Source organism: Rattus rattus, chromosome 5 (genome assembly GCF_011064425.1).
Source record: "Rattus rattus isolate New Zealand chromosome 5, Rrattus_CSIRO_v1, whole genome shotgun sequence".
Classification (NCBI taxonomy): domain Eukaryota; kingdom Metazoa; phylum Chordata; class Mammalia; order Rodentia; family Muridae; genus Rattus; species Rattus rattus.
In genome coordinates, this window is record NC_046158.1 from 6,918,075 (window position 1) to 6,932,897 (window position 14,823).

Consider the following 14,823-nt stretch of genomic DNA (forward strand, 5'->3'; position numbering starts at 1 on the left):
TATGCACATAACCAGACATTACTAAAAGACAAAACACTCCAGCCAGATGTCCTTCATCACAGCACCCGGGAGGAAGCAGGAAGATCTTGAGTTCAAAGTCATCCTTAACATACCAAATTAAATGCCAGTCCCATAAAATCATCAGAACTCAAACAATTGACCACCTTATAGGGACAGGAGAAGGTCCAATAGTGGAAATGGGGCCCTTGTGGAGTCTACCTAGGCGGTTAGGACCTCTGTACTTCGCAGGGACTCCTAGGTTGGAAGACTCTGGACCAAAGTGCTGCTGATTGCCCAGGGTTGCCTGGGCAGGTCAGGCAGTCTGTCTGGAGCACATACATCATCCTAAAGGTGCCTGTCAGTCTCAGCCCTGGCACAGCGGCCTCCTGACCAAGAAGACAGAGCTTAGACATGAAACTCACAGGAAGCCTCAGAGGAGTGGGAAGGCCCCAATGGGTCATTTGGAACAGATGACAGATGGAACAGGGCACAGGCCTTGGGACAGTTCTGTGCAGGGGAAGGTTTTCCCTCAAAGACTTCCCACTCCTAAAGACTTCGAGTAGTTTCTGAATTCCCCCAATCATCCACATCATTCAGGAGACACTTGCCCAAAGTCACATGCTTCTTCTAAAGGTTAAGTTCACAAGTTTAGCATCCTGTCAGATCTGGTGGGAGCTTCTCCTAAGGAGTTATAGGAAGGCAGATCTTTAGGAAGGGGAAGAGGTGTGGTAGCTACTGGCCTCATCCCAAGAGCTAAGTAAAAGGGACAGAGGGGAAGGAGCTAGCCAAGGAACCAGACTGTCAGACTAAGAGGAGTCAAGGCAGAGTTTATTAGCCCCTGAGCCTCCCCTCATGCCCTCTCCACCCACAGTCAGGCTAGGACAGATGGAGAAGGCAACACACAGGGACAGACTCACAGACAGGCAGGAAGCCTGCATCTGAGAGACAGACAGGACACCCCCCTCCCTCCCCAAGACAAGGACAAGGGAATCTGGAGAAACAAGGAGTGTGTGTGTGTGATCCCAACTCCTTGAGACAGGGGCCCAGTGGCCACATGCTGTCCTCCTTTCCCCAGAGGTGCAGAGAGGGCTAAGTGACACTTTGGCCACATGCTGTCCTCCTTTCCCCAGAGGTGCAGACAGGGCTAGGTGACACTTTGGCAGCTTTGGACCAAGATCCTCTGTGGACACGGGACGGCTGGCCACTTCAGTCTCTGGCCACTTAGCTTCCTGAGTCGAGAGGCTTTTGTCTTGGTTCATTTGTAAGCTCCCTTCTTTTTGGAGGGATCTCAGTGACTCCTCTCCCACATCCTGGCCCACTGGTCCCAAGACATCATCCTAAAGGTGCCTGTCAGTAAGCCTGGAGCCAGAGGCCACGCCTGGACCAGAAGACACAGCTTGGATGAGACTTTCACAGAAAGCCTCTGGAGGGTGGGGGAAGCGGCAGTGAGTCAGTCACTTGGCAGTTTGGGAGAGGGGGATCAGCACCTAGGGGCGGAGGTGCGGGCCCTGCTAGCTTTGGTCTGGCCTTGCCCAGGACCCCTCTGGGGTGGAAGCTGGGGCTCTGAATCCAGCATCCTCTGGCCCTCAGAGGGATGTGGGGGAAATCACAGCTTCTCCTCGCCTGCCTGGATGCGGGTATAGGCCTCTTGGTCCAGTGCAACATAGCAGCCTGTCCGGGCATCCAAATAGAAGAGTGGGTCTTTCACAACAGACGGGTCAAAGCCCTCCTTCCGCAACTCTGTCTTCTGGAACTTGAAGGTTCCTAGAGAGTGGGGAAGAAAATTCAGAAAGTGCAAGGCAGGCATTGGAGCTCCTAGAAATCTGATGACAAGGGCTGAGAAAAGGAGAGTTAGGGAGCGGAGAAAGGACACAGGGATATCGCTGATGGACAGCAGAGTAGAGGCCAGAATCTGAGTCCCTTTTATTTGAGCACTGAATGGATGCAGAGGCATCAACATCTTGAGGCAGATGCCCAATCATATTCTAAGATGCACGTGTTTTCCTTCTTCATTTTTTCCTTTTGAACAGGGTCTCACTAGATAGTCCTGGCTGTCCCTCAAATCCATGAGATCCCCTGGTCCTTAGATCTACAGTGTGGGATTAAGGGGGTGAGTCACCACGGGGTTTTTTTGTTTGTTTGTTTTGTTGTTTTTTTGTTGTTGTTTTTTTTTTGGTGTTGTTGTTTTGCCAAAGTCATCACACAGTGAACAAGTGATAGTCAGTATTTGAACCTGGGAATGACAGACCCTCTCCCTGGATCTGCTAACCTCTGAAATGCCAGCTATTGCTCCCAACAGAAACTGCACTCCCCCAAACCAGACTGGCCTTCTAACTTGCTCTGAAGCAATGCTGTAGAATTCCTTGACTCTAGGCATCCAAGGACCCTGCCATTCCACCCCCATGCTCTTGGTGGGTGGCGGGGAGAGACACCTACAGATCAGACCAGCCTTGGAAGAATGAGCAGCTTTATCTCTCATAAAACCAACCCAGACGAGTCCCTTCGACCAGCACTGCTCGTGTGCAAGTTCCTCGGTCACACCAACTCTATCTCAAATGCTCAATTCCTCCACGATGCTAAGTGCCACCGCAGTGGACAGCAGAGATGCTGAACACCCCTCCCAGCACGGTTTTGCTGGATGGGGCTACAGAGGAGGGGGGCTATCGCCTCTGCTGCCCCACCAACACCTCACAGTGGAATCCAAACCCCACATCACTAACCCACAGAATGTGGCCCCCAGAGACCCTTGCATGTAGTGCTCTGTCCCTGCTTGTCCTGGCAGAGTCACACAGCCAGCCCTCAGGAAGCTCAGTCTCAGTTGTGAGGCTGGCACCTGTGTCCCCCCCTATGTCACACCAGAGCCTAGGCCCCTCCCACCGTTTCATGTGTTGCATGGGCTACAGATGTCCATGAGCTGACACAGACCTCAGCAGCCAGACAAGGCTTGGAACTGACGACACATGGGATGGAGGGGGTCAGGCACATGGACCCCAGGGGAGCAGTCAGGGAAAACAATGAGCAATGGGGAGAGCCAAGGAGGACAAGAAGGAGAGCATGGTGGGCCTAGACAGGAGTTTCTACACTCCCTCCCTGACTCGGAACCCCTGACAGCCATCAGCAGACCAATACTAGAAGGATGTCAGTGTGCTACCATGTGACCACAGACCCACCCACAGTTCACTCTTGGACACATCAACTCCTCCTGAGACATCTACAGTTCTCTGCCACTGTCTACCTCACAGCTGGAGACCTCTGTAGGACACAATCGTACATTTAGATAGCTTCCTACTGTTTCTAGGCTATCCACTCCCATAGATCCTATAGATCCTATAGGCTTCTGGTCCTGATGGCCTCTGCTGATGGCCCATAGCACACTACCCTGAAAGCATCCAGGTTTGGGGGTCTCTTCTCTTCCTTTTAATTTACTGGTCTACCATTTGCCTGCATGCCTTATTATTTCCTTATTACTACTTTTCTGTGGTACTGGGAATCAAACCTAAGCGCTCATGTGCGTTAGACAAGCTCTCCCACTGAGTTCTGTCCCCAGTCTATTGTGCCGTGATCTGCTTTGCTGCTGCTGAGAGCCTTGGGCACCGTAAAGCCAAGGCTGGCCTCCCCCCCCCCCCCGTTCTGAAGCATCAGGATTACAGTGTTAGCACACCAAGCCCATCCCATACCTTTGCAATTTCTTTAGAATTTTTCTCCTCTGGGTCCTAGAGAAAAGATTCTGAGAGCCTAAAGCCTAGTCAGACCAGTGTTTCGGAACCACAGTACCAGAGGCATGGTACAGGATCATGCTAAGGGATGGTGAACCTTCTTTGAAGGTTTGCACACATCCACCCAGGAGAGCAGTGTCTCAGCCCTGGGGCAAGGCTGTTTGTCAAGGTCAGAGATTAGGCAGAGGATCTCAGACTACAGAAAGACCCAGCCCTGAAAGCCAGGGGCTGGAACCAGGGACAGACCTGTTTTGTGCAGCTCAGGCAAGAAGCGCAGGAAGATGGGGCGGGCGTACAGGGGCAGCTCCTTTTTCAAGGTCTGTGCAAAGCTCTCCAGGTCACAGTTGCTGGTGGGGCTTGCCACAGCAGCCATTCCTGCTCGGCCCTCAGTTCCTGCAGTGGGAGGGTACACAGTCAGTGGCAGGCAATGTCCTGACATGCCCACCATCCCCTCCTCTCCACACGTACCTGGCACCTCAACACCATAAACAGCCACATCCGCCATCTGAAGCAGGCGGCTGAGTGTGCCCTCCACTTCAGTGGTAGACACATTCTCCCCTTTCCAGCGGAACGTGTCCCCTGTGCGGTCTCGGAAGTACAGGTAGCCCAGCTCATCCATCACCAGCACATCACCTAGGGAGGGTACAGTTAGTCATGACTGGGCCAGCCTGGCTCCAGACCCAGGTTGAGTCAGACGGTCACCACAGGGGCTGGGCTTCGGGGAGTCCAGGCTGTGCTCTCTGAGACTGTGGAAGCTCTCCTCATCTCTCCCTGTCCCGTCTGGAAGGGGTAGCAAACAGCAGGGGGCTCACCAGTGAGGTAGGCTTGGTCCCCTTTCTTGAAGACATCACTAGCAATCTTCTTGTTGTTGGCACCCTGGTTGAGGTAGCCATCGAAACGGCGTAGGGGGTCCTGCTGGATGATGCGACCCACCAGCTGGCCTGGCTGGCCTAGGGACAAGAAAGCCAGTCAGGTGTGGCCTCTTCTACCTGTCTTCACCCACAAAGGCACCCTGCATCCTAAGCTGACTTAATGCTGTCACAGAAATACCCCATTTGTCTCCTAGATGGGAGGTGGCTGGGAGCAGGCAGCACATCTAGGCAGTCTTGGAGCAGTAACTGAATTGATCCAGGAAAGAACAGACACTCAACAAACCCAGGCCCGACTGGGCAGCCAGACAACCTGGTACCTCTGAGCCCCACACCCGTCCAGCTCTCCTCAATGAGTGTCACACTTTACTACACACAACCCGAGTCAGGCACTGCCATAAGCCCTGCATGAAGGTGAGGGGCTGGTCATGTATGAGGCTGGCTTTAGTACACTATAGGCTGATGGCCAGGATGGGGCCTTGTCAGGAAGTGTGCAGATGGCATGATGAGGGAGGGTTAGTGACAGCAGTGGGTAAAGCAGAACCCACACTCAGGACAGTTTATCCACACTGATGACTACCCTCCATGACAAGACCTTCCCCGTCAAATGTCCAATTCCCTCCTGGGGCAGACCTGGTTGACAGGGAATGCAGACGCCATCGGGTCCCCGGATCAGTTCCATGGTATCCTCATTGACTCGTACCAAGCGGATGGGGTACACAAAGGACAGGATGCGGCTATTGAAGCCACAGGCCCCCACCTGCAAAGGCCGAGACTCAGGCCAGGGCTGCATGGACTCCCCAATAGACGGGGGCTGGAGGGGGTCTGGTATCCATTCTCATGCTGGAACTGCAAACCTAGGGCCTGAGGTGACCCATCCCACAGCAGCCTCATTAGACCTCACCTGGCTGTCAAAGTTGCCCAGGCTACAGTTGCACTCGGTGGCCCCGTAGAACTCGGCCACTTGGGGAATGTGGAAACGGCTGGAGAAGTCGGTCCAGATGGACTGCCGGAGACCGTTGCCCAGTGCCATGCGCACCTTGTGCCGAGACTCAGCCTCTCGGGGTGGCTGGTTCAGGAGGTAGCGGCAAAGCTCGCCAATGTACTGTACAATCTGGGGTGAGTGTGGTGTGAGTGGGACATACTCTGGGGATGTCCCACTTCGTCACCTCCCCAGAGGCTGAACAGTCCCTCCCCTCTCTGGGCCTCAGATTTCCCATCTGAACAATGAAGACATCCATTGCCCAAGAGACTATTCTGAAGTCTCGGCTGTTCAGATGCCCCTGTGTGTGGTGGCAGGGGGAGGCGTGGGAATGGGGCACTCACTGTGCAGTTGTACTTGATACAGTCATCCCAGAACCGGGAAGCTGAAAACTTCTTCCGGATCACCACAGTCATGCCGTGGAGCACGCACTGGCCAATCCCCACAATGTTTCCTGAAGTCAGAGGGGCCTGGAGGTTAGGATAGAGACCCCACCCCAGAGCCTCCTCCTCTCATTCAGGCCTGCCTCTTCTGAGACAGTGTCTCATACAGTCCAGGCTAGCCTCAAATTTGCTGTGTAGTAGAAGATAGACCTCCACCTCCACTTTCCAAGTGCTAGATTATAGGGGTTCACTGCCACAACCAGCTTCCAGTCCTGCCTCTTCACAGGCCCTTCCTCGGTCTCCTCCTGTTCTGTCCTGCTAACTGGCCACACCTCTTCCCTACCTGCCATGTCTCCACAGTGCCTGTGGGATCAAGCCCACACTTTTTGCCTACACAGCTGCCACTCAACCAGATATGACTGCTCTCCTACCTGGGATGTTTCCTCTAGGTCTTCTCAGCCCCCACCACTAGTCTTCCTGTGTGTGACACTTGTGCTTCCTCACTGTGACCACTCCTACCTTTTCTAAGTCGTCTCTTCCTGAGTGTCAGGTAGGTTCCCAACACAGACCGGCTCTGTGGTGTGGAGTGGCCATAACTCTGCCCGGCTCCAAAGAGACCTTCTTAAAGTCTTGGAGGTCAGAATGATGTCAAGCTACCTTCCCTTGTTCCTATAACCAAGCAGTAATGCTATGTGTCTGCCGAAACCAACCTCAGGACACAGCACGCAGGATGCCCTCCAGGATACTGACCCCCACCAGGAACCTCATATCACCATCAGTGGGCAACAAGACCATGGTTGGAGTCAGTCGATGGCCCTGCCTGAATCTAAACCCAGATTTGAGCTCCCACGTTTCCTGTAAGTGGCTAGGAAAGTGGGGCTTCCAAAGGCACAGGGTGCTGGCTGCTACGGGCAGGCCCAGGGTTACCTGCTGAGTGGTAGAGGGGGAGGCAGTCATAGACAACGTCATCAGGCCGCATGCGGAATCCATAGTACACCAGGGCAGCCATCCGGTAATACCTTTGAGGGTACAGGGCAAAGAGGTCAGTGGGACCCTGGGATGGCAAGAGGAAGCTTCCCAGTGCCACACAGCCCATGTCCACCCTGGGCACTTGTCCCTTACCTGCTGTGCACCACAATGGCAGCTTTGGGTAGCCCCGTGGTGCCCGATGTGTAGATATAGAAGAGCTTATCTGAAGGAAACAGACATGTAGTGCGGGTCACCGGGAGAGCGGCTGCAGGACCGTGTGGGGAGATGGGCAGTGCATGCCCCTCAGCCTATTTCTGTCCTTCTTCCAGGAGACCTACTGATGACGTCAACAGCACCTACCCCCCCAGGCTCACGCAGAGCCAGGCGGAGTGAAAGAGCAGTGGTTGAGATGGACAGAGCCGGCCCCTCTGAGGTCCCAGCTGAGTGGGACAGTCATATGAAGGCAAACACTTCAACACCAAGCCTAACCACGGGAACGCAGGACGGATGACAGCTAAGCACCCACTGGCTCTGCTTACGGGAGCCAGGGTGGTGTCAGAAGGGCTTCTAGAAGGAGCAGATGCCTGCTTCCAGGCTTAGGTACAGGGGAGTGTTAGCTGAGCAAGGCGGTGTATAACTTTAGTGCTCGGGAGGCAGAGACAGGAGGGTCCCCTAAGTTTGAGACACAGCAAGCTAAAGGACACCGAGAACTACATAGACAGATGCCATCTTAGAACGAAAAGAACGAAGGCAGAGCATGGTGGCCTTCAACCACAGCACTCAGGAGAATCCCAGCAGTGGCATGGATCTCTGTGAGTTCAAGGCCAGCCTGGTCTACAGAGTGAGTTTCAGGACAGCCGGGGCCACACACCCTGTCTCAAACAACAGGAGAAAAGAATAAAAGGAGCAGGCACTACAGCCGCTCCACACCGCTGGTGTGCATTACCCACTGAGGGGGCACTGTCACCAAGGACCAAGCCCCGTGTCACAGTAGCTGTGAGTTTCTCACAACTCTGCTGGACGGCACTGCCAGCAGGAACCTCAGGCACTGGCACCTGCTGTGTGTCAGCCCTGGGTGGTATGAGGGTAAGGGGGAGCCAACCATGGTCCCTGCCCTCAGGTGGCTTCTGGAAGCGTGTAGGGAAAGAGGGAAAGGAGAGGCTCCATACTGGCAATAACAAGTAACAGCCCTGCCTGCTGATACCCTAGCCTCAGGGTCAACCTTTATGATAAGCCCATAAAGTCGATTGCTACTCTCCCCAACTTTATTGCAGCGGGACCTGAGGCTCAGAGGGCAGGTCGGTGGCTCTGATCACACCAGGAAGTAGCAGACCAGACCAGAAGTCAGATGGGGCTCAGTAGCCACCAGGCAATAGAGCAGCAGCTGAAGGGCTGTCAGGCTCCAGTAGAGGAAGGCTCCAGGAGGGCTTCCTGGAGGAGAGGGCAAAGGCTCGACCTGGCAGAGCCTACACTCAACAAGCTGGGAGGATATGCTGAGGGTCTCACACTTACCCTCCTCGCCACCTGGCTAAGACTCAAAGCAAGTTGCAGGGTACACAGTCCCACACATAAGCCATTACCATGGGCTACTCCACAAATCGACAATTTCACCTTCCCCGCCTCATTTTCCAGGTGGAAAAGGGGAAGTGCCTCAACCTGTTCGAGGCCCATGGCAAGTTTGCAGCCCTGAGGCCAGCACTGTGTTCTGGAACATTTCAGAACCCTCCAGTGTACGGTGAGGCCCACCTGTAAAACCCTTGTCTGGGATGCTGGGCAGGTGCTTCGGGGTGTCTTCCAGCAGAGGGTCCAGATGCTCTGTGTTGGCAGGCACGGTGCTGGGCTCCCAGGAACCAGAGCAGAAGAGGGTGAGTGTGGGGTCCAGGATAGCCTGGATCTCACAGACAGCTGAAGAGGAGACACTGCAGGTCAGCACGCAGGCTAGGAAACCGGTGTTCCCAGGACCCTTGTCATGCATGGCTGACAGTCAGGGGAGACTGGCTGGTGTGGGGAATGGGTGAAACACATTTACTATTGACAGGAGATGCATTTCCCATGAACTTCTTAGGAACCATGATGCCTTACTCATGGGCTCCTGCTCACAGAACTGGGAGGTAGCTACCAACACCAATTCCCTTCCGCCCTGCCCTCTGACCCTGCTAAAAAGAGGAAGAACAGAAGGAGAGATAGGAGGAGGAGGAGGAGGAGGGAGGAGGAGGAGGAGGAGGAGGAGGAGGAGGAGGAGGAGGGGAAGAGGAAGAAGGAGGAGGAAGGAGAGGAAGAGGAGGAAGAAGAGGAAGAGGAGTAGGGAGGAGGGGTGGGGAGGAAAGTAGCTATTATCTGGCCTGAATGCTATGCAATCCAATCCTCCTGCCTCCTAGTGCTGGGATTCTTGGTATATAACATCATGTTAGCTACCATCAGCCCATTCTACAGATGGGGAAAGTGATGCTAAAGTGGAAGAGATGTTGCAATCTCACACTGAATTTTTTTTTTTACTTGCTCTATTATGGTGTTTTGTCAGAGACAGAGGACAAGAGGAGGATCCCATTCCCAAAAAAACTTTTCTTGGGCCTCTTGGAGCTACAGAGACTCCATCTACCCTGGGCATGAGACAATCCTGGCCTGCTGGTTCTGCTTTCTCTGGCCTTAAATTCCTTCTTCAGTGCTATGAATGGAACCCAGGGCCTTGAGCAAGCCAAGAAAGCTATATCCTCAGTCTTTCTGGCTTCCCTCTGACTGACCTAAGGGCTTCTTTCCTACTGTACTCTTTCTTCTCCACTTGAAGCATCTTAATGCCTCTCCTATTACCTCACAGCCACAGTAGCATAGGAACAGAGACTGAAGACTGTGGTCCAGCCCAAGATCAACTCCTAAGCCTGCTGTGTCTGTGTGACTCTGGGTGAACACTGCACTTCCTATCCAGCCTGTATCGCAGTCCAAAAACCAAGATGACAATTGCTATCTCCTCGGTCCTAGTGAGGATCAAAGCTTTGCACAGCACTGCCGGTCCCTGACTCAGCAGTAAGTAAAATCAGGTCTGAGAGGAAAGAAGGGACCGAGTTCTGCTCCCCTTTTATAGATGAAGTAGACGAGGCCAATCTACCCAGGACCGGACAGCGCTGGCCACTCTGTGGATACTTAAGAGCAAGACCTTCTTGAGATTTGTGGTGCTACGGGTGGGGAAACTGAGGCTCGGGGGACCTGTGGTTCATAACGGCTCTGCAGCATCCCTGGCTGCGTCCAGAAGCTCTGGTGCCAAGACTCATGCAGCCTCCCTCAGGGATAAAATGGAGCTGTCAGCTGTGCAAGGTCCCATGGGTCTCCCACGTAGAGCTCACCTGAGGCCATCTCACTGCCAAAGATGAGGGCTCGTGCCTTTGAGGTGTCAAGGCAGTGGCGCAGGGCATCCCGCCTAAGGTTGGTGTTGATGAGCGCCGCCTCCACGCCCAGCTTGGCCATGCCTAGCCACAGACCCACAAACTCGTTACGGTTTTCCATAAAGAGAGCAACGACATTGCCTGAGACCAGGCCCCGGGCCTGCAGGAAGTTGGCCACACTGCTGGAGTAGTCATCCAGCTGGCGGAAGGTCCAGTGAGTATCCGTGCCCTCGAAAATCAGGGCTGTCTTGTCGGGGTGGCGCCGAACCACTGAGGCAAACAGCAAGGGCACTGTCTTCCGCTCCTGAAGGTACCGTCGGACCTTGGTCTTCACCTTCAGGAGCACCATGCCGCCACTGTGTGGGAGTAAAGAAGTCGTGAGTGCTAAACCAGGCTCCTGACACCTCAGCCCAGGCTGCTGTCCAAACGGCCTGAGGCTCAGGAACCAGCTAGCTAGCTTTCATTCTTTTGGTTCTTAGAGACAGGGTTTCTCTATGTAGCCCTGGTTGTCTTCAACTCAAAGACAACCAGGTGCCTCTGCCTCCCAAGTGCTGGGATTCAAGGTGCACACCACCAGGGGTTCTACTCTCATTCTCTTCTCTTCAAAGTCTACTGTTCTGCTAGAAGCCCCAAGCCCATAGTCTAGATTCACTACCTGGAGATCTGGAGCTTCCCTTAACCCTCACTGCCATAGAAAATCAGGGATGAGTTTTTCTCCCTGTAGGTAGAGGCAGGTACCTGTCACCTTTACTACTTTGTCTCCTAGGCCTTCTCTATGCTGGGCACAGGGAAAACGTCCAGTGATTTTGGAAACCCTACCCTCACTCCGTCAACTGCTAGCTTCTTTGTCAGTACTGGGTCTTTCAGCTGTGCTCTGTCCTCCCTCCCTGCACAGCACCTTTCAAGCAAAGACCTTTCCCTCCAGGAGACCTCCTGGATTTCTGGCCTAAGTTCCCTGTCTGAGGCCCCCACAGCTCCTGTGGGGCCCCTAGACACCTTTTATAGTCAGCCCAGACTGACCAACGCTGTCCATCCTAGGCAAGGCTCCCTGTTCTGGGTACTAGAACGTCGGAGTGAGTAAGACCACCGGGGTCTCTGCAGCAATGGCACAGACAGTTTAGGGAGTTACTTCGCCCCTTTTTTACCTCCTAAAAGTCTGAGCTTCACAGATGGAGCCTGCCTTCTTCCTCTCTGGACTTCAGAACCAGCCTAGCACCTAGCATATAGCAGCTAGGAGCAATTTCTCCCAGACATCTAACTCAGGGTTTGTGCTAGCATCCATTGCCCCCCTGGGCTCTCTCAGGCTGTGCCAATCTAAGAAAAGGTACTTTCCTACTGGGGTCTTCTTCACCTTGCCATGAACAGTGCCCTCAGGACCCTTCATAGACATGTCTTCAACAAGTCTGCTCTGATGTGTGCCCCAGCTTCCAAAACCTGCCCAGGTCAACGAGTCTTAGATTGAGGAGATTCCTTGAGAGACTTTGACCTTGAAGATGAAAGTTCTAGGTATGATTGCCAGGAGAAGGGAAGAGAAGACGCTGTTCCTTTAATGACCCAGATGCCTCCTGCTTGTGAGGATAACAGCTGGTAAAGTCCAGCACAGTTGAGACCCCAAGTGAGGCTAGATATGGTACTCACAAGACATCTCTCCTGACCGTCTTGATGAAGACCCGGATGAAACGCCAGCCACCAGACCCCAAGTACAGGAGCAACAAGGAGAATCCCACCTGGATCCAGGGTAGCTTCAGCACCAGCTTGGAGAACAGCAGCGCTCCCACCAGAGATGCTCCAACCAGCATTGTGGCCTGCAGGTGTAAGGTGGTCAGGAGACTCAAACAACTGTTTCTTTCCGAGCCTCTACCTCTTCAGCAACAGCCACTTTAGTGTGATCTCAAAGGGTCAACCTATGGGCTTGCCTAGTCACCTCAAAAGGTGTGGCTTAGAAGGGACTTGAGATATAAAAAGCTCTGGGGTTAAGAAACAAGAGGATGATCTAGCTTCTGGTTCTATCTTTGACCGCCTCACCAAGTGACCTTGGGCTAGCCCCTTTCCTACCTCAGGCCATAGCACCTTGCTCTATGCAGTGGGGTTAGTAAGATTTGTTCTTAGAGTCTTACTAGCCCAAATAGGACAATCCATTCACCTATATTCAAATACCCTAACAAGATGGCTGGGAGAGAGGATTGATATAAGTGCCTCTGGCTTGACTCCTCTCCTAGGGACTTCAGGAGGTTCTGGAGATGACAACACCCAAAAAGGGTAGCTTCCTGGGAAGGGGACGGATCCCTGCACTGTCTCTGCCCAAAGACTCAAGGCAGTGACGTGCCTCTATTGGGCCATAGAGGGCTAGCCAGCAAACGGGTTAGAGGCAGGAGGGGCCTGAGAGGTGACAGCTCAGGGGTAGGGTGGGAAGACATGACTGTTGGGCAGGAGGATTTTGAAGCACTGTACTCACCTATACCCACATATTCTGATGACTCTTTGGGGACTAGGGCTGAGGAGAAGGGGAAAACCTGTGTTGAAGCCCAGGGCAGAAATTAAGGCCCAAGCTCTATTCCTGCTTTTTTATGAATTTAGTCAAGAGGACAGCTAATGGACTGCTTTTCCTGGGAAGAGTGGAAGGTCAAAGATATGAAGCAGCCTGAATATCTCCAAGCTAGGCGGAGGACCACGGCCTGGACCATAAGGAATCCCTTATGAGACTGCCTTCTGGAGAAAAGCATTAAGCTATGGGTGGGAGGACTATTGCAGGATCGCTAAGATCCTTAGTTCTCTGATTTGCCAGAGCCAGTCAGAAAAGAGGCTAGGAGCCGGTCCAAGACCGCTGAGAGAGGAGACAGGAGGGGTGCCGTGGACCGACCTGCCTCTAGACAGCCAGGACATCAGAGCGCTCGCAGGGCTGGGAGAAAGAGGGCGCGCCCCTCAGCCCGAGCCGGCGCCGCCGTCTCCCCCCTGCTCGGCCTGGCACGTTTTCCCTGCTCAGAAAGCCGCTGTCCCCGCCTTAGCTCACCCGGCTGCGGCTGCGCGGCGCGGAGCCCCGTCAGGATGCGGCCCGGTTGCGGCAGCGGAGTGCGGTGCGCTGGGGGCATCGGCCGCCCCGGGGCGCACACAGCCGAGTTCGGCGCGTCTGGCCCACTCCTCGCCCTTGTAGGGTCTGTACCTCTGTCGCGCTCCACCCCCACCCGCCTCCCGCACCCGCACCGGCTATGCTGGCCGGCAGCACCGCCTTCCCTGCCGTCCCCGCAGAGGGCGAGCTTCTGAGCCCGTGTTCCACAGCGCAACCCAGCCTGAGCGCGCCCGACACCGCCCAGCCCCTTCAGCCCTGCGCGCGCCACTGCCTCCGCAGGCGCCGGGCCTGCTGGGAGTGATAGGCCGAGCTGCACGACATGCTGGGAGTTGTAGTCCTAGTAACCTAGCCCGTTCTGGCTGCTGAAATTGTCCTGGTCTGGCAGTGTGTAGATCTGTTCCTTGGGTTATCCCCCTCTGCAAATCCCTGGACCAGGAGACCCAGGTACAATATACCCGCCGACAGACCATTCGAGAATCCAGAGCCAGAGCTGAGGCTCAAGTAGAATTTAACTTATTATTATTATGATTATTATTATTTACATTTGTTTGTTTATTTGTGTATGTGTAGATACATATGCCAAAGCCCCTGTGTGATCAGAGGACAACTCGTGGGAGTTGGTTCTATTCGTACACCATGGTCTCCAGTGACCAAATTAAGGTTATTAGGCTTGGCCCTCAGGCATGGGACAAGCACCTTTCGCTGATCCACCTTGCCAGTCCTGTTTGCTTATTGAAATAGGGTATTAACTTTGCCCTGGATCTTGCTGCAGTCAATCTACTTCAGCCCCGAGTACTGGCATGATAGGCGTGAACTACCACACTTGTCTTGAAATAGAATTTAACAAATGTTCAATACCACTCAATGAAAAAAAAAATCTGGATTCTGGCAGAGGTAAGCCTGCCACAAAGAGTATTTATGGATTCTGGCAGAATACACAGGGCATGGGGCTTCTAGGCCATCCCGGAGCAGCCATTCACCACAGTTGGGTATGATTGCTCCCCCGGGACTTTTACAGTTTTTTGTACCTTTACAAGGTTCAGAAAGAACTGAAGAGCCAGGAGGGGTAGCCTCAGGGGAATCTCCTCAAAGACCAGGGTTTAAAGCCAGTGTAACTAACATTAACCCTGACTGATAACACCCCAGTACCCTGCTTTCTTTGTCATGTCACCTGTCTAGCTGTGGGCAAGGGTCCAGACTCACAGCCCTTGGAGTTGAGAGCCTCTGAAAAGTTTTGTGGTGACTAAGCAGCTTGCTCCATTACTGCCACTTGTCCTTAAATAGCTCCTTCAATGACTCAGCCTAGTAACATTGAAGGGGGAGGGGCAGTCTTCAGGGTCCGTCTATAGGGATTACAGATGACATTTTGGTACGATGGTCTGGACCTGTTCAGGGGCACATCCTTCGGAGGGTCTGGGGAGTAAGCTAAAAGGGTGTCTCCACGGCTCTAATAGCAGGTG

At 53.7% G+C, this 14,823-nt stretch overlaps 1 protein-coding gene across 1 annotated transcript; it reads right to left on the reverse strand.

Annotated features, from left to right (window-relative positions):
• Positions 1–807: 807 nt before the first annotated feature.
• Positions 808–13,632, reverse strand: Slc27a4 (solute carrier family 27 member 4). Its single transcript, XM_032902929.1, has 13 exons — positions 13,307–13,632; positions 11,935–12,101; positions 10,258–10,652; positions 8,666–8,824; positions 7,073–7,142; positions 6,878–6,969; positions 5,912–6,021; positions 5,490–5,699; positions 5,219–5,345; positions 4,529–4,666; positions 4,185–4,349; positions 3,963–4,109; positions 808–1,764 (listed from the first exon to the last, which is right to left on the reverse strand). Exons 2-13 carry the CDS (start codon positions 12,093–12,095, stop codon positions 1,607–1,609), a joined length of 1,932 nt encoding a protein of 643 aa, XP_032758820.1. The 5' UTR covers positions 12,096–12,101; positions 13,307–13,632; the 3' UTR covers positions 808–1,606.
• Positions 13,633–14,823: the final 1,191 nt, after the last annotated feature.